The 20,871-nt window shown below is 52.8% G+C and overlaps 1 protein-coding gene, 1 long non-coding RNA gene and 1 pseudogene across 4 annotated transcripts in view; all 3 read right to left on the bottom strand.

Moving 5' to 3' along the window:
- Positions 1-16,347, bottom strand: part of SEPTIN9 (septin 9) — a 213,951-nt gene extending 197,604 nt beyond the window's left edge. For both annotated transcript variants that reach the window (XM_035301885.3, XM_008997808.5), the window contains exon 1: positions 16,295-16,347. In XM_035301885.3, coding sequence (XP_035157776.2) covers positions 16,295-16,313 — 19 coding nt within the window. In that variant the 5' untranslated portion in view covers positions 16,314-16,347. The remainder of the gene's footprint in view (positions 1-16,294) is intronic.
- On the bottom strand, positions 5,882-7,679 carry LOC108591544 (heterogeneous nuclear ribonucleoprotein A3-like; annotated as a pseudogene). Its single transcript, XR_013536021.1, has 2 exons — positions 7,135-7,679; positions 5,882-6,844 (listed from the first exon to the last, which is right to left on the bottom strand). The product of XR_013536021.1 is annotated as a heterogeneous nuclear ribonucleoprotein A3-like (transcript).
- Positions 16,348-17,217: 870 nt separating the features above from the next.
- Positions 17,218-20,871, bottom strand: LOC144582723 (uncharacterized). Its single transcript, XR_013536024.1, has 2 exons — positions 20,801-20,871; positions 17,218-17,397 (listed from the first exon to the last, which is right to left on the bottom strand). It is a non-coding gene; the product is annotated as an uncharacterized LOC144582723 (long non-coding RNA).

Genomic DNA, 20,871 nt, shown 5'->3' with positions numbered 1-20,871 from the left:
GTTAAAATGAAAGTGCCGTGGCCTGTGGCTAAAGATTCCAGTCCACCAGGCAACTGTAGCTCTCACTACATTAACCTGGTTGTCAGGCTCTTAGGAACTTAGTGAGGGGAGGTGGGTTCCCCAGGGAAGCTTGCTGACACCCTTACGTTGCTGTAAATGCAAAGCCTGGTGACCTCATTATGCCTAGTAATATAATGCAGTAATAAGAAGAGCAGCCATGCTCACCGCCTACTGAAGGCGTATGATGAGCCAGACACTGTGCTGGCATGTGTGACTTTTGGAGGGGACACGTTCTCCTTTTACAGAGAAAACAACTGAGCTTTGGAGGAAAGGTCCTCCATCTGGCCCCAGGCTCCTCTGTGACCTGTGCTCCTTCCTCCCCCTCCCCTGCCCTGCTGCAGCCCCTCTGGCCTTCTTGCTATTCCTGGAATGCACCGAGCTTGCTCCCAGCCCAGTCCTTACACTGCTGGCCCCTTCCTGTCTTGCCAATCTCAACTCAGCTGTCATCCTCTCTGTCACCCCTCACCACTCATTCCAAAGCAGCCATCAGTCACTTTCTACGCAATCACCTTATCTTAATTCTCAGCATAGCTCTTAATCCTATTTGACAGTTTTCTGGAACTGATGAATTCATTGATTCTCTGTTTCCTTCTACTGTATGTAAACGCCAAGAAAGAATAGTCCTTGTTTGCTCACTGCTGTGCCCCAGTGCTTATCACAGCACATGGCATACAGCAGGTGCTCAATAAATATATATATATTTTTGAGACAGAGTCTCACTCTGTCACCCAGGCTGGAGTGCAGTGGCATGACCTCAGCTCACTGCAACCTCCACCTTCTGGGTTCAAGCGATTCTCCTGCCTCAGCCTCCTGGGCAGCTGGGACTACAGGCGTGTGCCACCACGCCCAGCTAATTTTGGTATTTTTTAGTAGAAATGGGATTTCACTGTATTGGACAGGGTGGTCTCAAACTCCTGACCTTGTGATCTGCCCACCTTGGCCTCCCAAAGTGCTGGGATTACAGGCATGAGCCACCTCGCCCAGCCAATAAACTCGTTTTTAAAAGAACAAACAACTGGAAGGAGCCTGAAAGAACTACTGGCTTGTGCACCAAGCAGTTCACCTTCAACTTCTGAGGGCGGGATAGAGGCCAGCACTGTGTAACCACGATTCTGCTGAGCCTGTGTGGTGGCTGATGTCAGGGGTCAGTTTGGCTGGATGAAGGGATGGCTGGTGGCGCATTACTTCTGGGTGTGTCTATGAGGGTGGTTTTGGAGATGGGCATGTGAGTTGGCGGGCTGAATGGTAAAGATCCTCCATCAGTGTGGATGCCACCATTCCACTGACAGACAATAAAAAGGCAGAGAAAAGGTGAATTCCCTCTCTTTTTCCTGGAGCTGGGATGACTTCTTCTCCTGCCCTTGGACTTAGAACTCCCAGTTCTCCAGCGGTCCCCCAGGCTCTCAAACCTCTGGCCTTGGACTGAGAGTTACACCAACAGCTTCCCCGTCCTGAGTCCTGCAGTCTTAGACTGAGCCACGATACTGGGTTTCCAGCTTACAGATGACCTTTTGTGGGACATCTCGGCCTCCACAATGGCATGAGTCAATTCCTGAAATAAATTCCTTCCTATCTGTCAATCAATCATATTTCTATCCATCTATCTGCCTATCTATCCATTCATCATCTATCTAATCAATTTATCTGCCTATCCGGTTGTCTATCATCTATCTACCTATCATCCATCTATCATCTATCTAGCTATCCATCTATCATCTATCTACCTTTTTTTTCTTTTTGAAACGGAGTCTCACTTTGTTGCCCAGGCTGGAATGCGGTGGCGTGATCTCAGCTCACTGCAACTTCCACCTCCCAGGTTCAAGCAATTCTTCTGCCTCAGCCTCTCAAGTAGCTGGGACTTCTGATGCACACGACTAAGCCCAGGTAATTTTTTTTCTTTTTTTAGTGGAGATGGGGTTTTACCATGTTGGCCAGGCTGGACTCAAACTTCTGAACTCAAGTGATCTGCTCACCTTGGCCTCCCAAAGTGCTGGGATTACAGGTGTGAGTCACGGCACCTGGCCTATCATCTGTCTGTCTGTCTGTCTGCCTGCCTGTCATCTATCTGTCTCTCTATCTATCCATTCGTCTGCCTGTCTGCCCATCTGTGTCTGTCTGCCTATCTATCATCTATCTGTTTATCTGTCTATCCATTTGTCTGCCTGTCTGTCTGCCCGTCTGTGTCTGTCTGTCTGCCTTCCTGTCATCTGTTTCTCTATCTATCCTTTTGTCTGCCTGTCTGCCCGTCTGTGTCTGTCTGTCTATCTGTCATCTATCTGTTTCTCTATCTATCCATTTGTCTGCCTGTCTGCCCATCTGTGTCTGACTGTCTGTCTGCCTATCTGTCATCTATCTGTTTCTCTATCTATCCATTTGTCTGCCTGTCTGCCCATCTGTGTCTGTCTGTCTGCCTATCTATCATCTATCTGTTTCTCTATCTATCCATTTGTCTGCCTGTCTGTCTGCCCGTCTGTGTCTATCTGTCTCTATCTCTCTGTCTGTTTGCTTGTCTGTCTAGCCATCCACCCATCCGTCCATCCACCCACCTCCTGTTGGCTGTCTCTCTGGAGAGCCCTGGCTGATGCAGATGGTGCCTTGGTCAGCTCAGGCTGCCACCCAGATTGCTGTGGAGAGAGTGACTTCAACAACAGAAATGCATGTCTCTGTTTGAGAGGCCCAAAGTCCCAGGTGAAGGTGGTCGGGGCTGGCTCCCAGTGAGGCCTCTTTCCAGCTTGTAGCCACCTCCTTGCTGCGTCCTCCACTCACCTTTCCTCTATTTACAAGCGACGGGGGAACAGAGATCATTGGTGTCTCTCCCTCTTCTTACAAGGACACCAATCCTATGAGATTAGGGTCCCGCCCTGTGACTTCATTTAACCTTAATTACCTCCCTAAAAGCCCTCCCTTCAATTACAGTTGCAATGGGAATTAGGGCTCCAACGCAGGAATTCAAGGGGGAGGAACAGTTCAGTCTATAACACACGAGAAACCACGTTCACGATCCAACTCCCCAGAAGACATGGTCCACTGCGTCGCCAGTGACTGCAAGCAAAGGCCAGAGAGGAAAGGGGCCTCCACAGAGGGGCGGCTGGTGCCGGGAACCAGGTTCCTCTCACTATCTGACAGAGGGGCGTGAGGCTAGCTGCAGATGCCATTTGGGGTGGGAAGAGAGGGGAGCTCCTGTTTGCACATCCTGTGAGGGTCCTGGCCTGATCACCACCCCCCGTACCTCCCCCTTCTTGTGCCCTCCTTTGTTTGGGAGAAATGCTGACCCTCTGCTGGCTCAGGTGTCCAGGTCCCCAGACCTGCTGGCTTTGGGCTGGATTCAACCAACAACAGGCTTGTAAGGAGCCTGGGAGGTGGGAGCAGTGGAGGGCCGGGGAGCTCTCCGCTGCCTCTGCCTCGGAAGGCTTCTACAGCAGGAGGGTTTGTCCTTTGTGTCACCCCAGCGCCTGCCAGAGTCCCACCTTTGCTTGGGCTCCAAGCAGGGGACTCTGGCCCCTGGACTCAGGTCTCAGGACTTCCTCCCTCTCACCCTGGACCTAGGGACGGTGGTGGCACGCTGCTGCCAATCTCCAAGTGGCCCTCACAATGCTAAGAACCCTTTTCCTGCCTGCACGAGTCCCTCTCCATGCACTGAGAAGGGAGGGCCCTAACCACATGTCCATCGGGTCAAATATTTCTTTGTAAAATTTACAAAATGGAAAATATTTTACCTACAATCAATTACCATCCCTGTTCATTTCCAGCCTCGAGTTCCCACCCGTCACACTTTCTCTCCTGTGAGGTGGAAACGGAGGCTTGCTGCCACATGGGGGCTCCTGCTAAGGAGAAGCTGAGCTGGAAAGATATTTAGTTTGGCTTTCATCAGGTTATATTTATGTGGTTCCCATTTATTTCCATGTATAGTTCAGTTATTGCTTGCCATCCCGGTGCGGAAACGGATTCCAGGAATACTCGCTCCGCTCACCGTTCCAATTCCACCTACCGCGCAGAATCAAAAATCACAAGACACGAACATGTCCTGCGGTGCCTGGCGCCGGAAAAAATGTGCGCAGTGGAGAGAGGCGAGATTTGAAGTGCTCGGGTCCAGAGGCAAAGCTGTGGAAAATTACTCCCATCACCAGAGGTGAGGCTGTAAGCAAAGGGTTCAGTTCCTTCAATGTCAAAACAGAAAAGTCTCTCTGGTCAGAAACACGTGCACGAATGCCTCATATGCAATCAGAAGTAACCCCCACTTCCCTACTTCTTTCTTGATGGGAATCACATTAAAAAAAATATAGGATTTACCAGAATTCCTGTATTTCTCCAACAAAAAAAAATTGTAGCTGCACCACCAACTCCGCATCAACTGCCACTTTTGTATACATCCCAAATACCAAAAATAAAAACGAAATTTGATCAACAAGGGAGATTAATGAGCTTTTTTTTTAATTTTTATTTTTTTGAGATGGAGTCTTGCTCTGTCGTGCAAGCTGGAGTGTGGTGGCACGACCTTGATTCACTGCAACCTCTGCCTCCTGGGTTCAAGCCATTCTCCTGCCTCAGCCTCCCAAGTAGCTGGGATTACAGGCATGTGCCACCACACCTGGCTAATTTTTTATATTTTTGGTAGAGATGGGGTTTCACCATGTTGACCAGGCTGGTCTCAAACTCCTGACCTCAAGTGAACCACCCATCTCAGCCTCCCAAAGTGCTGGAATTACAGGCGTGAGCCACCGTGCCCGGCCTTTTTTCTTTCTTTCTCTTTCTTTCTCTCTCTCTCTCTCTTTCTTTCTTTCTTTCTTGAGACAGGATCTTGCTCTCTCACCCAGGCTAGCATGCAGTAGCATGGTCACGGCTCACTGTAGCCTCGACCTCCTGGGTTCAAGCGATCCTCCTACCTCAGCCTCCTGAGTAACTGGGACTACAGGTGTGTGCCACCATGCCCTGCTAATTATTGTATTTTCAGTAGAGACAAGGTTTCACCATGCTGCCCAGACTGAACTGGAACTCCTGGCTTAAAGTGATCCACCTGCCTTGGCCTCCCAAAGTGCTGGGACTACAGGCATGAGCCACTGCGCCCAGCCTGATTGCTTTTCTGTTCTCAAAGTAGAAAACAATATTACAAAGTCATCATATTGAAGAAGTAACGTCCAAATGAGGAAGAAATATTATTTTGGAGATGTGACTGGTAGTTGACTGATACACTTCTGCATTTATTGATGTCTGTGATATTTAACAGCTGCTTGTAGTTTATAATTTCTTGTTATTTTCTCACTCTAAATGAATCATTGCCTCTATACCTTTCAAGAGCAGTATAAGCCCACATGACTTTGATGTCCTGCCGATTGCCTCTCCATTCCTCGTCTGGCCTTCACCACTCCGATCATCTGTATAATAAGTTCTATGCCTGGCCGGGTGCGGTGGCTCAAGCCTATAATCCCAGCACTTTGGGAGGCCGAGGCGGGTGGATCACGAGGTCAAGAGATCAAGACCATCCTGGTCAACATGGTGAAACCCCGTCTCTACTAAAAATACAACAAAAAAAATTAGCTGGGCATGGTGGTACGCACCTGTAGTCCCAGCTACTCGGGAGGCGGTGAGCCAAGATCGCGCCATTGCACTCCAGCCTGGGTAACAAGAGCAGAACTCCGTCTCAAAAAAGAAAAAAAAAATTCTGTGCCTTTAGGTCCTTCTGTTCTAAATGCTCAAGTGGACCAGGCACTGTGGCTCCCACCTGTAACCCCAGCACTTTAGTAGGCCCAGGCAGGAGGATCACATGAGCCCAGGAGTACACAACCAGCCTGGGCAACGTAGTAAGTGAGACCCTGTCTTTTCTTTTCTTTTTTTTTTTAAAAGTTAAAAATTCCTTAATTTTTTATTCCTGGTACCACTACCACAATTTACAGGGCAATATACCTGATGTAATGAAAAGAAAAAGCTACAACTGATAAAAGACCTCAGGAACCTACGTCTAATTGACACTACATTGCATTAATCAATAGCTGCACTTTTTGCAAACTGTGGCTGTGACGGTCCTGAACAAGAAGGGATTCCTGTTGAAGCTGCAGTAACTGTTCTGACTATGGATCATCGCTCCTTCGCTGGCAGATTTTTGCAGTTCCTCTAATGCATCTGGGACGACTGTCTCAAAGTAACCTGCAGCTTTCCTGACAGCTCCTCGCTCTCTCCTGCTAAGAACTGGAGCCCTTGTCTGCTGCTTTTAGAAACTTCTGCCACCATATTCCCCACTTCCACCACCAGATCCATAACCACCACCACAGGGACTGCCCGAGCTTCTTCCACCAAAACTGCCCCCTTTCATGGGCCCATAATTTGATTGCTGTTGTGCACTATCATTTCCAAAATCACTATAGTTCCCACCACCGCCATAGTTACCACTGCCAAAATTTCCTCCTTCGTTGTAACCATCATCTCCTCCACCACCGCCACCATATCCCCCACCTTGGTTTCCATGTCCTGGCCCGCCACCACCATAGCCCCCTCTACTACTATAACCAGGACCCCTGCCATAGTTACCACCATCGCCACATCCATGATATCCGCCGTCATCTCCTCCATAACTACTTCTGTTGCCTCCACCTCCACGACCACAACCTCCTCTTCCACCAAAGTCTCCACCACGGCCAGAATTACCTCCTCCACCTCCAAAGTTTCCTCCGAGACCCATAAAATTGCCAGATCCACCTCCACGGCCTCTCTGTGATCCAGCAGACCTCATCTCTTATTTAGAAAGGGCCTTTTCCACTTCAAAGTCATGCCCATTAATAGTGTGGTATTTCTTTTTTTTTTTTTTTTTTGAGACGGAGTTTCGCTCTTGTTACCCAGGCTGGAGTGCAATGGCGCGATCTCGGCTCACCACAACCTCCGCCTCCTGGGCTCAGGCAATTCTCCTGCCTCAGCCTCCTGAGTAGCTGAGGTTACAGGCACGTGCCACTGTGCCCAGCTAATTTTTTGTATTTTTAGTAGAGACAGGGTTTCACCATGTTGACCTGGATGGTCTCAATCTCTTGACCTTGTAATCCACCCGCCTCAGCCTCCCAAAGTGCTGGGATTACAGGCATGAGCCACCGCGCCCGGCCCAATAGTGTGGTATTTCTGAACAACAATTCTATCAACTGTATCATGATCATCAAAAGTTACAGAAGCAAATCCTCCCTTTTTCCCACTCTGCCTGTCTTCCATAACTTCTATGGTTTCAATCTTGCCATGCTTTTCAAAGTCGTCTCTCAATTATACTCTTCCGTATCTTCTTTAATACCACCACCAACAATTCTCTTCACTGTTAGATGGGCGCCAGGCGCTACAGAATCCTCTCTAGAAACAGCTCTCTTTGGTTCCACTACACGCCCATCAACCTTGTGTGGTCGAGCACACATCCACCTCTTCAACCCAAGAACAAGTTACAAAACTAAGGCCCCTGGAATGTTTGGTTTGGGGATCTCTCATTACCACACAGTCTGTAAGTGTGCCCCATTTCTCAAAATGTTATCTTAAACTATCTTCTGTGGTTTCAAAGCTCAGACCACCAATAAACAGTTTTCTCAACTGCTCTGGCTCCTTTGGATCATGGCCCTCCATTTTGAGACCAGACTCGCCTCTTCCAACTCGAGTTCGGAGTCTCGCTCTTATTGCCCAGGCTGGAGTATAATGGCGTAATCTCGGCTCACTGCAACCTCTGCCTCCTAGGTTCAAGCAATTCTCCTCCCTCAGCCTCCTGAGTAGCTGGGATTACAGGTGCCCGCTACCACACCCAGCTAATTTTTTGTATTTTTAGTAGAGACGGGGTTTCACCATGTTGGTTAGGCTGGTCTCAAACCCCTGACCTTGTGATCTGCCTGCCTCGGCCTCCCAAAGTGCTGGGATTACAGGTGAAAGCCACCGTGCCTGGCCTAAGACCCTGTCTTTACCAAAAAAAAAAAAAAAAAAAAAAAAAAATACGAAAATTAGCAGGGCGTGCTGGCATGTGCCTATAGCTCTAGTACTTTGGGAGGCTGAGTCAGGAGGATTGCTTGAGGTCAGGAGTTCAGGAGCAGCCTGGACAACAAAGCAAGACCCTGTCTCTACAAAATAAAAACAAACCAGGCAGGCATATAGTATGCACCTGTAGTCCCAGCTACTTGGGAGGCTGAGAAGGGAGGATCGCTTGAGCCCAGGAGTTTGAGGCTGCAACGAGCTGTGATCACACCACTGCACTTCAGCCAGGTGAGAGAGTGGGACCTTGTCTCGAATAAGAAAAAAAATTTAAAAAAATAAATGTTCAAGCAGTTTCTATTTCCTGGTTAGACCCCATTACATACCCCATGAACCAACCACACGCATGAGAAAGGTGAGCAGATGAACAGGGGCAGGGCCAGTGAGCCACGGGGAACATCACAGGTCACATGGAGAGTGGCCAGTGATCCAAAACTGCTAACCATGGCTGGGCCTGGTGGCTCAGGCCTGTGATCCCAGCACTTCGGGAGGCCGAGGCGAGTGTATCACCTGAGGCCAAGAGTTCAGGACCAGCCTGGCCAACATAGTGAAACCCCGTCTCTATTAAAAATACAAAACAATTAGCCAATTAGCCGGGCTTGGTGGCACGTGCCTGTAATCCCCGCTACTCAGGAGGCAAAGACAGGAGAGTCACTTGTACTCTGGAGGAAGGGGTTGCAGTGAGCCGAGATCGCACCACCGCACTCCAGCCTGGGCGACAGAGTAAGAGTCTGTCTCAAAATAAATAAAGAAACATAAATGCTACAGCCAATAAGTATCGAAGTTTCCTTTCAATTTCCTGTTCATGTTTTCTGGCAATAAGCAATACAGAAAACTGACAAAAAGCAAAAGAGAAAGAAGAGATACAGCCTATAGTTTAGATTGCTTTCCCTAAAAAATAAATAATAATAATAATAATAATTTTACAAAAGCGTAATGCAGGCCAGGTGCAGTGGCTCATGCCTGTAATCCCAGCACTTTGGGAGGCCCAGGCGAGTGGATCACCCGAGGTCAGGAGTTTGAGACCAGCCTGGCCAACATGGAGAAACCCCATCTCTACTAAAAATATAAAAATTAGCTGGGCGTGGTGGCGCGTGCCTATAATCCCACTACTTGGGATGCTGAGACAGGAGAATTACTTGAACCCAGGAGGCAGAGGTTACAGCGAGCCAAGACTGAGCCACTGCACTCCCGCCTGGGCAACAGATCAAGATTCTGTCTCAAATTAAAAAAAAAAAAAAAGCAAAATGCAAAGGCCTGGCAGTTAAAGTGTTAACCCCCCGCTACCAGGAAGCCTCTGCTATCCAATGACTCATTGCCCCAGCAGCCCCAGCCCCAGCCGAGGTCAGCCACACCTTGGGTCTCTGATGCTGGAGGCAGCGTGATGCCAATGTTGGCGAGAAATCCACCTCCTCCTTCTCTCCATGCCATGATGCCAGCCTCTTTGTACACTTGCAGCTGTTCTACTACCCATGCCTCCACGGTGTCTACACCACCGGCTCACTTCCCAGGAAACCTGACAGCCCAGCACCTCTGTAGACCCTGTGGCTACAGAGTCAAAGTCCCCCGTTGTTAGTGGGTTTTGCAGACAACTCTCCCGATCCCTCCGGGTTGAGTTAGTCAAGTCCTGAACAGGCTGGAAGATGGCGGGGGTTGGATGTGACCCACTGCCGAGTGGCTTGGGTTGCATGGGCATTATTCCCCAGCTGGGATCTGATTTGGGATAGAAACAGGAGCGCTGGTTCCCGGGAAGGCTGTGAAAGGATCCCCAGCAGGCTGTGAAAGGATCCCGGGCATGGGATGCGGATCGGATTGATGTGTAGCATGAGCCCCGGGTCGGCCTGCCCGACTGCTCTGCTCAGCCCTTCCTGGTAACCACACTCACCAGGGCCCATCGCAAACCTGGGCAGGCAACGCTGCGGCTCCCAAACCCGCCTGGCACAGCAAGGACAGGGGCTGAGGCATGGCATTCAGGGACCTCCTCGGCTTCTAGGACCCAACCCCTGGTTCCCAGGTGCAGTGCTGGGGAAAACAGAGGGCCCTGGCCACGGCGTATGCCTCATCACAGGCCCTTGAAGCAGCCTGGGAGGAACCAGACCTCTAGGAGCCAGAAAGAGAGCAGTGCACCCACCTGGACAGAGTCTGAAGCCACATCCCCACTGAGAAAAGATGACACTCCCACCTAGACCCCTCCTCTGAAACCCAAGGCCAGGGTCGGGTAAGTCAGCAAGTGAGTCCGATGCTCCAGAGGGGACTTTCTGGCCCTTCACATCCCCTAACCCAGCACTTCTGGGGACCCACACACTCAGGGCAGAGTGACCACCCAGGGTTCCTCTCACCTAGACACAAAGGGCCACTGAAGGCCCCGGGCCAACACTCTCTGAGGATGACCAGCAACTTGGGTTCCTGCCAGACAGAGGACACAGTCTGGGCAAGGGCCGCCCAGCAACCTGAAGCAGGGATCATGTTACATTCCCTGTGCCGCTCCCATTTCCTGTCCTGGAGGTTTTCAGGCTGCCAACAGTTATGCTTTGGAGAACCAGGTCAGATTAGGCTGGAAACAAAGCTCAGCTGTCGCAGAGCTGCCAAGAAGCCACTGGCAAGCAGTGCCACGGAGCCGCCCCTCCTCTGCTGGCAACAGCTCAATGTCCCCCTTCACAGGGGCTGCAAATGGACCTGGGCCCAGGGTGGGGTCAGGGAGATAAGGCAGAGAGAAATGGGGCTGGGAGCAGAGAGTGCCACACACTATCCTGGACACCCAAAGCCAAGCCACCCTGCAGAGCTGGTGCCGAGGCTCCAGGGTGCAGCAGAGGAGGCAAACAGAGCTTGACACTCAGCAGCGCCCCGCAAACACTTCTGGAACAAATGACTGAATCCACATGGAGAGCTGAAACAGGCCAGGAACCTCAGGGACTAGCAGCTCACAGCTCAGCAGGGCCGCTTCAGTAGAGCAGGCCAATGCTGGGCTTCCTGGCAAAGTTCCCAGCCCGGGAAACAAATGTCACATGAGGAAGGGGGTAGGGGTGACCAGCCCATCGGCCATGGGGTCACTACACTGCTCCCACAGAAGCTTAGCACCTACAGGCCTGTGTGCCACGTGATCCCCATGCTTGGCACCACAATGGCTCCCCGCCAGGGCCCTCCACCCACCATGATGGACTCCCTTTGGTCACTGATTCCAGATCACGTGACCTGCCTGGCTGAGGGCTCTCCTGCAGACTGAGCCACTTAGCACAGTGAGGCCACGGCACAGTGTGCTGTGTACAAGCCCCGAGGGCTTCACCCAGGCATTGGCACCCACTGATCCCCATAAATCCCTGGCAACAGCCCAGAGCTGGGAGGTTTCCAAGGTAATAGCTCCAACAAGCAGAGCGCGGCACCTCCCTCCTCACCCCAAAGGTGCACACCCCCAGGGCCCTGGAGCCTCTCTCTGGAGCCCCTCCTACCCTTAAGCCAGCTGGATCTGCCCAGGAACTTCCATCATTGCCCCCAGGCCGGGCCTGCACTGATGTGTGCTGAACCTTCCTTATCGGGTCCATCTTAAGCAAACTTCGGAGCCCACGCAGCACTGCCTGCAGACAAACACCAGGGCGGAAACGGGCCACCTCTAGGTCCCAGCCACATGGTGCTGTCAGGGCTGCCTGGGACGGGCAGGAGTGTCAGAGGAGGGCAGGCCAAGGACCGGGTAGGGGGTGGGGAGTACCTCCTTCCATGGGTCCTGAGACGTCCTCTGCAAACACCCACCTGGGACCTCCAAGCAGAGGGCTGGCCCCCATGTCACCTGCACCTGGACTCCAGACCGCTGCCCCTAAGTGGCAACCCCCGTCCCCCTGCATCTGTCCTGGCTTGAGCTGGTCACACTTGTCAGGGTAGTCCTAGGAAGAGAGCGGACTGTTGCAAACTCAACACACCGCTGCCAGGAGCATTGCCCTCAGCTGTCAGAACCCCTCTGGGCAGGCCAGGAAGATCTGGTGGGCAAGTGCCTGCGGTCTGGCATAAGGGGCAGGGCAGGGGCCCCTCCCTGGGCATGCCTTCCTACCTCTGCAACAGACTAGGGAGAGGGCTGCCAGGACTCAGGCTCAGCCGGCTGGCTCAGAACTGGGAGGCCTCTGCAGGGGACAGAGTCGGACAGAGCCACAGACTAACTACAGGAGGTGGCTTTTTCTCTCCAGCCCAGGTCCCCTGAATGTGCCAGAGCAGACAAGCTTGGACGTGAGGAGACAAGAGGCAGCGAGAAGAGGCGGAGACAGGAGAGGAAGAAACCCTGTGCTGTGCCCTTCCCACGCTCGCCTGTCCCCAGGGTTAGTTGACTGGGGAAGTGTTCTGTGAGCGTGCAATTCCGGGCCCTTCCCGTAAGCCAGCTCCTGGGGCGCTGGATGGGAGTGATCCCCGTCCACCATGGAGAGCCAGCACACTGAATCACGGCAGAAGCTGCTTCCTCTGAGGATGCAGCCTCCCTCCCTGCCCAGGACTTAGAAGTCACAACAGCGTAGAGCATTTTAATCTTGCCTGGTGCCCCTTCAGGAATCTCCTGAAAGCCACAAATAAAGTCCAGACTGGCCAGGCACGGTGGCTCATGTCTGTAATCCCAGCACTTTGGGAGGCAGAGGCCGGTGGATCACCTGAGGTCAAGAGTTCGAGACCAGCCTGGCTAGTATGGTGAAACCTCGTCTCTACTAAAAATACAAAAATTAGCTGGGCATGATAGCCTGTGCCTATAATCCCACCTACTCAGGAAGCTGAGGCACGAGAATTGCTTGAACCCAGGAGGCAGAAGTTGCAGTGAGCCAAGATTATGCCACTGTACTCCAGCCTGAGCGACAGAGCCAGACTCCATCTCAAAAAAAAAGATCTCCAGAGTAATTCCCAGGTAGCAGTGGGGGTGTGACACAAGTTCAGCCGTGGGCCTCAGGTAAGTCCTCCTGCCACCACCACAGGGGGTTTCCAGGGGAGCCTGGGAATAAAGGCAAGTTCCATGTGACCTAATATGCAAAACTCAGTCCCAAAACTAGTCCCTAGTCCCAAAACTCAGAACCCACAGAACCGGGGGCAGGGGGCGGTGCAGTGCAGCTGGTTCCAGTGCTGAAGGGCTGGGGGAGGGACCCTGCAGCTCACTCTGACTGCAGTAAGGGAATATCATGGAGGCTCCTGGAGCGCCCTAGCAATGGCATAACCCCACCCTTCTCCATCCTCCTGCTGTCAATGACAATCATGACCACAGCAGCAGTAACAGACTACAGAGCAGGCGTTTCTCAGCGTTTTCAAATATGAACTCGTTTAACCTTTACAACAACATAGCACCGTCCCATTTAACCAACGAGGTAGAGGAGACGCATGAGGTGAGAACCTTGTGCCACAGGGAGAAGCGGCAGCCTGGTGGGATTTGACCCCAGGAGGCTGGCAGCTCTGAGCCGCTGGGTATAACCACTGGACCACACTGCCTGTAGACTAGCACTACCTCCACCCCATTGGAGGGCCCAGTGAGGCACCTCCAGGAAAGCCTGGAGCAGTGTGGAGCTGCCAGAGAGAACCTGTCCTGTGTACCCCTGAACCCTGCAGCCACCTCATGCAGGCCCTTGCTTCCTTCCTCATTGGAAAAGACCTTCTCAAAGATGGGGTCTCACGACGTCACCCAGGCTGGAGTGCAGTGTCTATTTCTGGGTGCTGTCATAGTGCTACAGCCTCAAACTCCTGGGCTCAAGCGATCCTCCCATCTCAGCCTCCTGAGTAACTGGGACTACAGGTGCATCTGGCCAAGGCCCTGTTTATTCTCCACTACTCAAGACTTCTCCTTCCTCAAGGCCCAGCTCAATCTCACCTCCCCTAAAACCTCCAAGGCACTCCTGCAGTATTTGGAGGCCGAACTGCTCAGGAGGGAAGGGTGTTAATGAGCTGGAGCCTCGCCCTCATTCTGACATCCTGAACTTGTGGGTAGAGTGCAAGTTCTCTGCAAGCAAGGACATCTCACTGTCATTTTTGTACCCGCTGAGACCTGGCCACGTGTGCCCAACACGTAAAGCGTGTTCGATGACTGTGTATAGACCCACAGTACTCGATATTGCCCCAATGCATCCTTCTAAAATCTTTCTCCTTTTCAGAGGCTCCCAAGTGCTGAAACCAGCTCTGCGGAGAACAAGGGCACAGTCATTCTGTTTATTCTGCAGCCCATACACATGTCCAGAAGCAATCAGCCTGCTCAACCTAGATGAAAAAATAAAATCCTTGCTGTTCTCCTTGGACTGTCAGACCCCAGGGGATTTTCAACATCGTGTGCTGCTTTCCTTAATTTCACGGTGTTGATGGCTGTGGAGGAGTCAGCCTGACTTCTGCAAGTGCCCCCACCCACAGCAGCCACAGGGCTGGCACCAAGAGAACGCCAGGACACTCAGCATGAGGGCAAGAGCCCACCCCCACCATTAGCTCCCTCCAGCCCAACTCCATACGGCTGCAGTGCAGTGACCCAGCACACCTTGGGCCACTGCCAAGGGGGGAGCAAACCAGAAATGGTCTGAGCCCTCCCTTCCCCCACCCTGAGAGGGGCCCACCCCTTTAGATAAACACAAGGAGACACCAAGGCTGCTCTGCAAGAGCTGGTTCCTGCTCACCCCATAAACTCTACTTCCACCTACTGCAAAAGGTTCTGCCCTTTTAAAAAAAAAAAAAAATGATACCCAGTGAGGGGTGGGATGGGTGTGGAGGAGAGGTGTAAGGGGCAAGTGATGGTCTCCCCACCTCCAAATAAGCCCCAGGTATAGAGGATCCAAACCTGCTTCAGGGCCCTTCCGGCCTCTGTGCAGGAAGGTCTCTGCAGAAAAGGCCCAAGGCCCACCATCTGGGAGGACCCAGGTCGCTCCCACTGTCTGGACCTACTTGTGGGAGATGAAGTGTAAGAAACCAAGGGCAAACAGCCCTCCCCAGGCGGGCTAGAGATCCCCAGGAACGGGCTGTGCGTGGCGCGATGCCCACAACCATCTCAAGCATTTGGAGCATGTTGGGGAGGAAGCCCCAGTGCCAAAACCAAGCATGTGCCACCTGGAAGCCCCCTCCCACCCACCAGCACACCAACCCACCCACGCTCCCGACAGAGCTGTGCTCGGGGTGTGTCAAGGGCCATGTTGTTCACAACAACCAGGTGAAAGCTGACATTCTAAGCTACTGACCCAGAAGGGTATTTTCGGGGAAGTTCTGAGTAATCCTCTCTGAAACAAGGTATTCTTTATTACTCATTTTGCTTCCGAAACATGGAAAACCAGAGGCAACCAACAACGGCCCAGGGGCAGGGGGATGGCCACAATGACTTCTTCACCTCCAGCTAAGGCCTTTGATTCTGTCCCCTATCACTAAAAACTAATTCACGGGTCCTTGGCAGATAACTTTGTATCCAAATGAATTAAAGGAGGAACCTGAAACAGTAGGTTTCTAGAGTTAGCAGAAGAGGAGCCGCTGTTTATAACTTAAGGACTGAGGAGGACAAAGGGTCCTGCCTGCCTGGATCCTTCGGAGGAAACCACAAAGGAAAAGACAAAGAATGAAGATCTGGATTGCCCTTAACCTGCCCTTGCGGCCTCGGTGTGCCCATCTGTGAAATGGAACTTCAGAGTACCAGAGGGGGAGTTTCTCATGAAGGCTCCTGAACCGGCTTATGGTGAGGCCCAAGTCAGGCCCCCTCCGCCTGCTTAAGGCGGGCCCTGCTTGGGTGGAGTGAGGATGTCAGCCGCTGGCGGCGTCCTGAGCCCAAAACATGAACCCCAGTCGCCAAGTTTGGGCACTGCTGGACGGTCCCATTTGGAGGCCATCCCGTGCCCCACTGCGCATTGGAGAAAACAGAGAGAATTCGAAGAAAAGGTACTGCGGCGTGGATCACCAGCCCTGCAGGCTAAACCCAAGGACAGCCCTTCACCCAGCCCCCACCCCATCCACCCACACAGACGCACAGGGACCCAAAGCACCCGGCCGGACTGGAAAGTCAGCGATTCCTGCGAGGATGTGAGGGTGCAAGGGGCGAGGAGGAGGGAGCGTCCCCCAGGCAGCCCCTCCCACACCCGAGCCAGGGCTGGAGACAGCGCAGGGGACCTTCGGCTCAGGTCGAAAGCCGCCCGACAGCGGCCCCGTCCTGGGAGAAACTCGACCTGCTGTGTGGCCGCCCTGGGGACCCGCTCAGCTCCGGGGGCGCCTCGCCACTCCGGCCGCAGGCGCTCAGGTGAGCAGCGCTGGTCCCGGGACACCAATCCCTCCCCACGCAGGGCGCGAAGCCCACCTGAGTACGACTTCTTCATGGTACCGCCGTGGCCGCCGCTCCCAGTCAAGTGTGGCAGCGAGGCCGCGGGGCGCGGGCTCCCAGGGCGCTAATCCCCGGCCAGGAGTAGGAGGGAGGGAGGAGGGGGCGGCCCGCAGTCCCGAGAGCACCCAGCCCCGCCCCGGCTCCGCCCCAGCCCCGCCCCTCCTCGGAGGTGCGCGCAGAACCCCGGCCCAGCCTGCTGTGATCCCGCCTCGGCCCCACCCCTTCCCCGCCCCGTAAAGGTGCGCGCCGAGCCCCGCCCCCGCCCGCCTCTGCGCGGCGCTGCACCTGGCGGAGCGGGGTTGGCAGGCGCCGGGCCTGGGAGTGGGCGCCCCCGAGCGGCAGCGCAGACCGGGCCGGGCCGCGGGTGGGGGCCGCTCGTGTGGCCCCGCGCGCTCGAAGCTCCGCACACCCAGCTTTCCGCGCTGGCGCCAATGGCTGGTTCCGGGAATCGCTGCACTTCCAAGTACCGAGTCTGGGCGGGGCGGGCCTGGCCAGGTGGAAGCCGGAGGAGGTGCTGGTGCTCGGGGCGGCCCCGGGCACAGCCGGGGGTCGGAGCCGGGGCGCCGGCTTAGTGGGCCAGGGCAGGGCGGGACAGGACCAGACACCCGTCCTGCTACTTTTCCGGTAATCGGAAGGGCAGAGTGCATCGATGAGTTGGGGCCTTGGTTTCCTCGCCTGTAAATGGGTGCGCTGGGCACCGTGTGCAGCTCGGTGTCTCGGTGCAGCGGGGCAGACACAGGGACCCGCCCTTTACAACTCGGGTACCGCTCGCGGAGGTGAGAACATGCAAAACTCTCTCGGAAGGAGTCTCCCTACTTCGATATGCTTCAAGAAAGCTCCACGATAAAGCGGCGTTTCCAACGTACAGAGGAAGAAGTGACTAGTTCTGACTCCAGGGTGGTGTCAAGAGTTTTACTGGGGCGAAATCAAAACAGTGTTTTAAGGAATTAGCAGGCAGCCAAGGTGATGGAAGGCAGCTGTTAAGAGGGAAGGGCGTGGCGGACCCTGGGAGGCCCGAGGTATCACAGCGAGCGAGGAGAGGCAGAGGCAGGGCCCTTGCACAGCTGCCGATGGAGGCCCTAGAGGACGAGAGGAAGGTAGGAGGCCAGTTAGTTGGGAGTTCTGGGTAAGGGCGCAGCACTGCCTTCTCCTGCAGCCCTCCCAAAAATGCACAGGAGGCTGAAAGTGTAATCAACAGCACCGAAAACTCCTCCTCCCCTTCCCCTCTCCTGTACTCTCCGTGGGGGTCCAAGAAGCATTTTCATTTCCTGCCTGAGTGTGGGAAACTTAAATGCATGAAAACCCAGGCCCATGTGGCACCGTGGGTTCGTTCCGTCCCACCTGCCTCCTTTCTTGAGTAATCTGTCCAGCCACGGCCTGCAGAGGTGGCTGCCCGGCCCAAGGAGCCTCCCCTCACCCCAGGTAGAGCTGATTGGACCAGAGCGGACAAGCCCTCCCGTTTCCTTATCTAGGGGTTAGAGGCTCAGGAGGCCTCGGGAGGGAGGTGCTGTAAGGGAGAGGAGCAGGGAGTCTGGAGGAATTGTGAACAGCGTCCTGCATTCTGGGATGTCCACGCCCTAACCATAACCCCCACCCACACGCCCACTCACCCCTTGTACCAGCACCAGCAGATTCCAACTCAGGCTCTGTCCTCACTTGGCCAGCAAGCGCCAGGATGACCCTGCCCTGGGCCTAATGCCTGGGATTCCCAAAGTCCAGCGGCCTCTCAAGAATCTGGGTTATGGGTGCATTGCTGGCTTTGTGCATTTTACTCAGCAAGTCAGAGGTCCCCTGGTGCACAGCCGCCCTGAGGGTGCCAGCCCTGGGTGTTCCCTGGGCCTGGCTTTGGGTTCCACGCTCATGCTTCTGCCTGGGGTCACAATTCACAGGAACCTGGGCACCCAGGACCCAAGGACATCTGCCTGGAGTGATGTTGGACACATCTCATGGGTGCCTCCTGTGTGATGGTTCCTGAATATCTGAATCTTCCTTCCAATTCCAAGAAATCAGAAAGAAGGAAGAGAGAGGGAGGGAGAGAAGGCTGGGAATGAGGGGTTCTATACATTTTGAGATGCATGAAGTTTTATCTGTCATGAAATTAGAGTTTTAAAAAAGGAAAATTTTAAATTTTTTTTAATTTTTACTTTAAAATTTGTATGTATGAAGCTTAATTGTTTAAGCATCAAATTTTGTTTTTATTTATTTTTATTTATTTATTTGAGAGAGAGTTTTGCTCTTGTCACTCAGGCTGGAGTGCAGTGTCACCATCTCGGCTCACTGCAACCTGTGCTGCCCTGGTCCAAGCAATTCTCCTGACTCAGCCTCCCAAGTAGTAGCTGGGATTACAGGTGCCTGCACACCCAGCTAATTTTTTTTGTTATTTTATTTTATTTTTTAGTACAGACAGGGTTTCACCATGTTGGCCAGGCTGGTCTCAAAGTCCTGACCTCAGGTGATCCACTCACCTCAGCCTGCCAAAGTGCTGGGATTACAGGCCTGAGCCACTGCACCAGGTCTATTTTTTAATTTTTTAATTTAATTTTTATTTTTTTGAGATGGAGTTATGCTTTTGTCACCTAGGTTGAAGCTCAGTGGGTGATTTTGGCTCACTGCAATGTCTACCTCACACATTCAAATGATTCTCCTGCCTCAGCCTCCTAAGTAGCTGGGATTACAGGCATCTGCCACCATGCCCGACTAATTTTTCTATTTTTAGTACAGACAGGGTTTCACCACATTGGCCAGACTGGTCTTGAACTCCTGACCCTCCTTGGCCTCCCAAAGTGCTGGGATTACAAGTGTGAGCCACCAAACCCAGCGTAAGCAAATTTTAATTGTTTTTCACAGACAACTCTCTAAAACATATGACACCATCCCCTGCCTTCGTGAGAAGAGCATACCAAACATATGACTCTTTCCCTCACGGCTCAGGACCGTCACAATGGCACTTTGAATGGTTATCAACCCACATACCGCCATCTTACTTTTTTGCTAAATGTCCCCAGGCTACTACTGTGCTATGCAATTTTTAAAAATTGTCTTTCAGGCCAGGTGCACTGGCTCAAGCCTGTAATCCCAGTACTTTGGGAGGCTGAAACTGGTGGATCACTAGGTCAGGAGTTCAAGACCAGCCTGGCCAACATAGTGAAACCCTGTCTCTACTCAAAATACAAAAAATTAGCTAGGCGTGGTGACGGGCACCTGTAGTCCCAGCTACTCAGGAGGCTGAGGCAGGAGAATCACTTGATCCCGGGAGGCGGAGATTGCAGTGAGCCAAGATCACGCCATTGCACTCCAGCCCAGGTGACAGTGTGAGACTTCGTCTCAAAATAAATAAATATATAAAACAAAAATAAAATTGTCTTTCAAACACTCAGTTCATCCCCCTCCTAACTGGGAGCTTTATGACCAGTTGCATAATTTCCCCAAGCCTCAGTTTTCACTCCTGTGAAAGGGGAGTGCAGTACTCCCCCACACACGGCTGGTGTGATGATCAGGAAGCGAACGGGTATGAAGTGCCTCACTGTGCTCTGCTCACTAAAACCTGAAACACGTGGCATTGGCTTTGGGAGCAGGCAGTGAGCAGAAGCCTGGAGGAAGTTGGCAAGGGCGTGCAGGAAAGTATAGAAAATGAGCCGGGCCTAGTGCTGTATGTCTGTAGTTCCCACTACTCAGGAAGTTGAGGCAGGAGGATCACTTGTGCCCAGGAGGTCAAGATCACCCTGGGCAACATAGTGAGATCACATTTATTGAAAAAAAGAAAAGAAAAGAAAGAGGTCACCTGCGGTGCCTGAATCCTGTAATCCCAGCACTTTGGGAGTCTGAAGCAGGTGAATCACCTGAGGTCAGGAGTTGGAGACCAGCCTGGCCAACATGCTGAAATCCTGTCTCTACTAAAAACACAAAAAAATAGCCAGGTGTGGTGGCTGGTGCCTGTAACCCCAGCTATTTGGGAGGCTGAGGCAGAGAATCGCTTGAGCCTGGGAGACAGGCTGCAGTGAGCCAAGGTTATGCCACTCCACTCCAGCCTGGGCAACAGAGCGAGACTACATCTCAAACAGAAAGAAAAGAAAGGAAAATGCTACTGGATATTGGAGGAAAGGAACCCTTTCTCATGTGGTGGCAGAAGGTTTAACAAAACTGTTGCCTGCCATAACATAGAAAGTAGACACCAAGGCGAGGCGCTGTGGCTCAGCCTGTAATCCCAGCACTTTGGGAACCTGAGGCAGGTGGATCATTAGGTCAGGAGATTGAGACCATCCTGGCTAACACAGTGAAACCCCATCTCTACTAAAAATACAAAACAATTAGCCGGGCATGGTGGCATGCGCCTGTAGCTCCAGTTACTCAGGAGGCTGAGGCAGGAGAATCACTTGAACCCGGGAGGCAGAGGTTGCAGTGAGCCACACCACCACACTCCAGTCTGGGTGGCAGAGCAAGATTCCGTCTCAAAAAAAAAAAAAAAGTAGGCACTGAGTATACATAGCTGGCTTAATGCTGTAGCTGATGAGTTTTCCAGGCAGGACACTGAAGGTACTCCTGGCTCCTTCTGC

Source organism: Callithrix jacchus, chromosome 5 (assembly GCF_049354715.1).
Source record: "Callithrix jacchus isolate 240 chromosome 5, calJac240_pri, whole genome shotgun sequence".
In the NCBI taxonomy this organism is placed as follows: Eukaryota; Metazoa; Chordata; class Mammalia; order Primates; family Cebidae; genus Callithrix; species Callithrix jacchus.
Note: the sequence above shows the minus strand (reverse complement) of the source record. Positions and strands in the feature narration are given on the sequence as shown.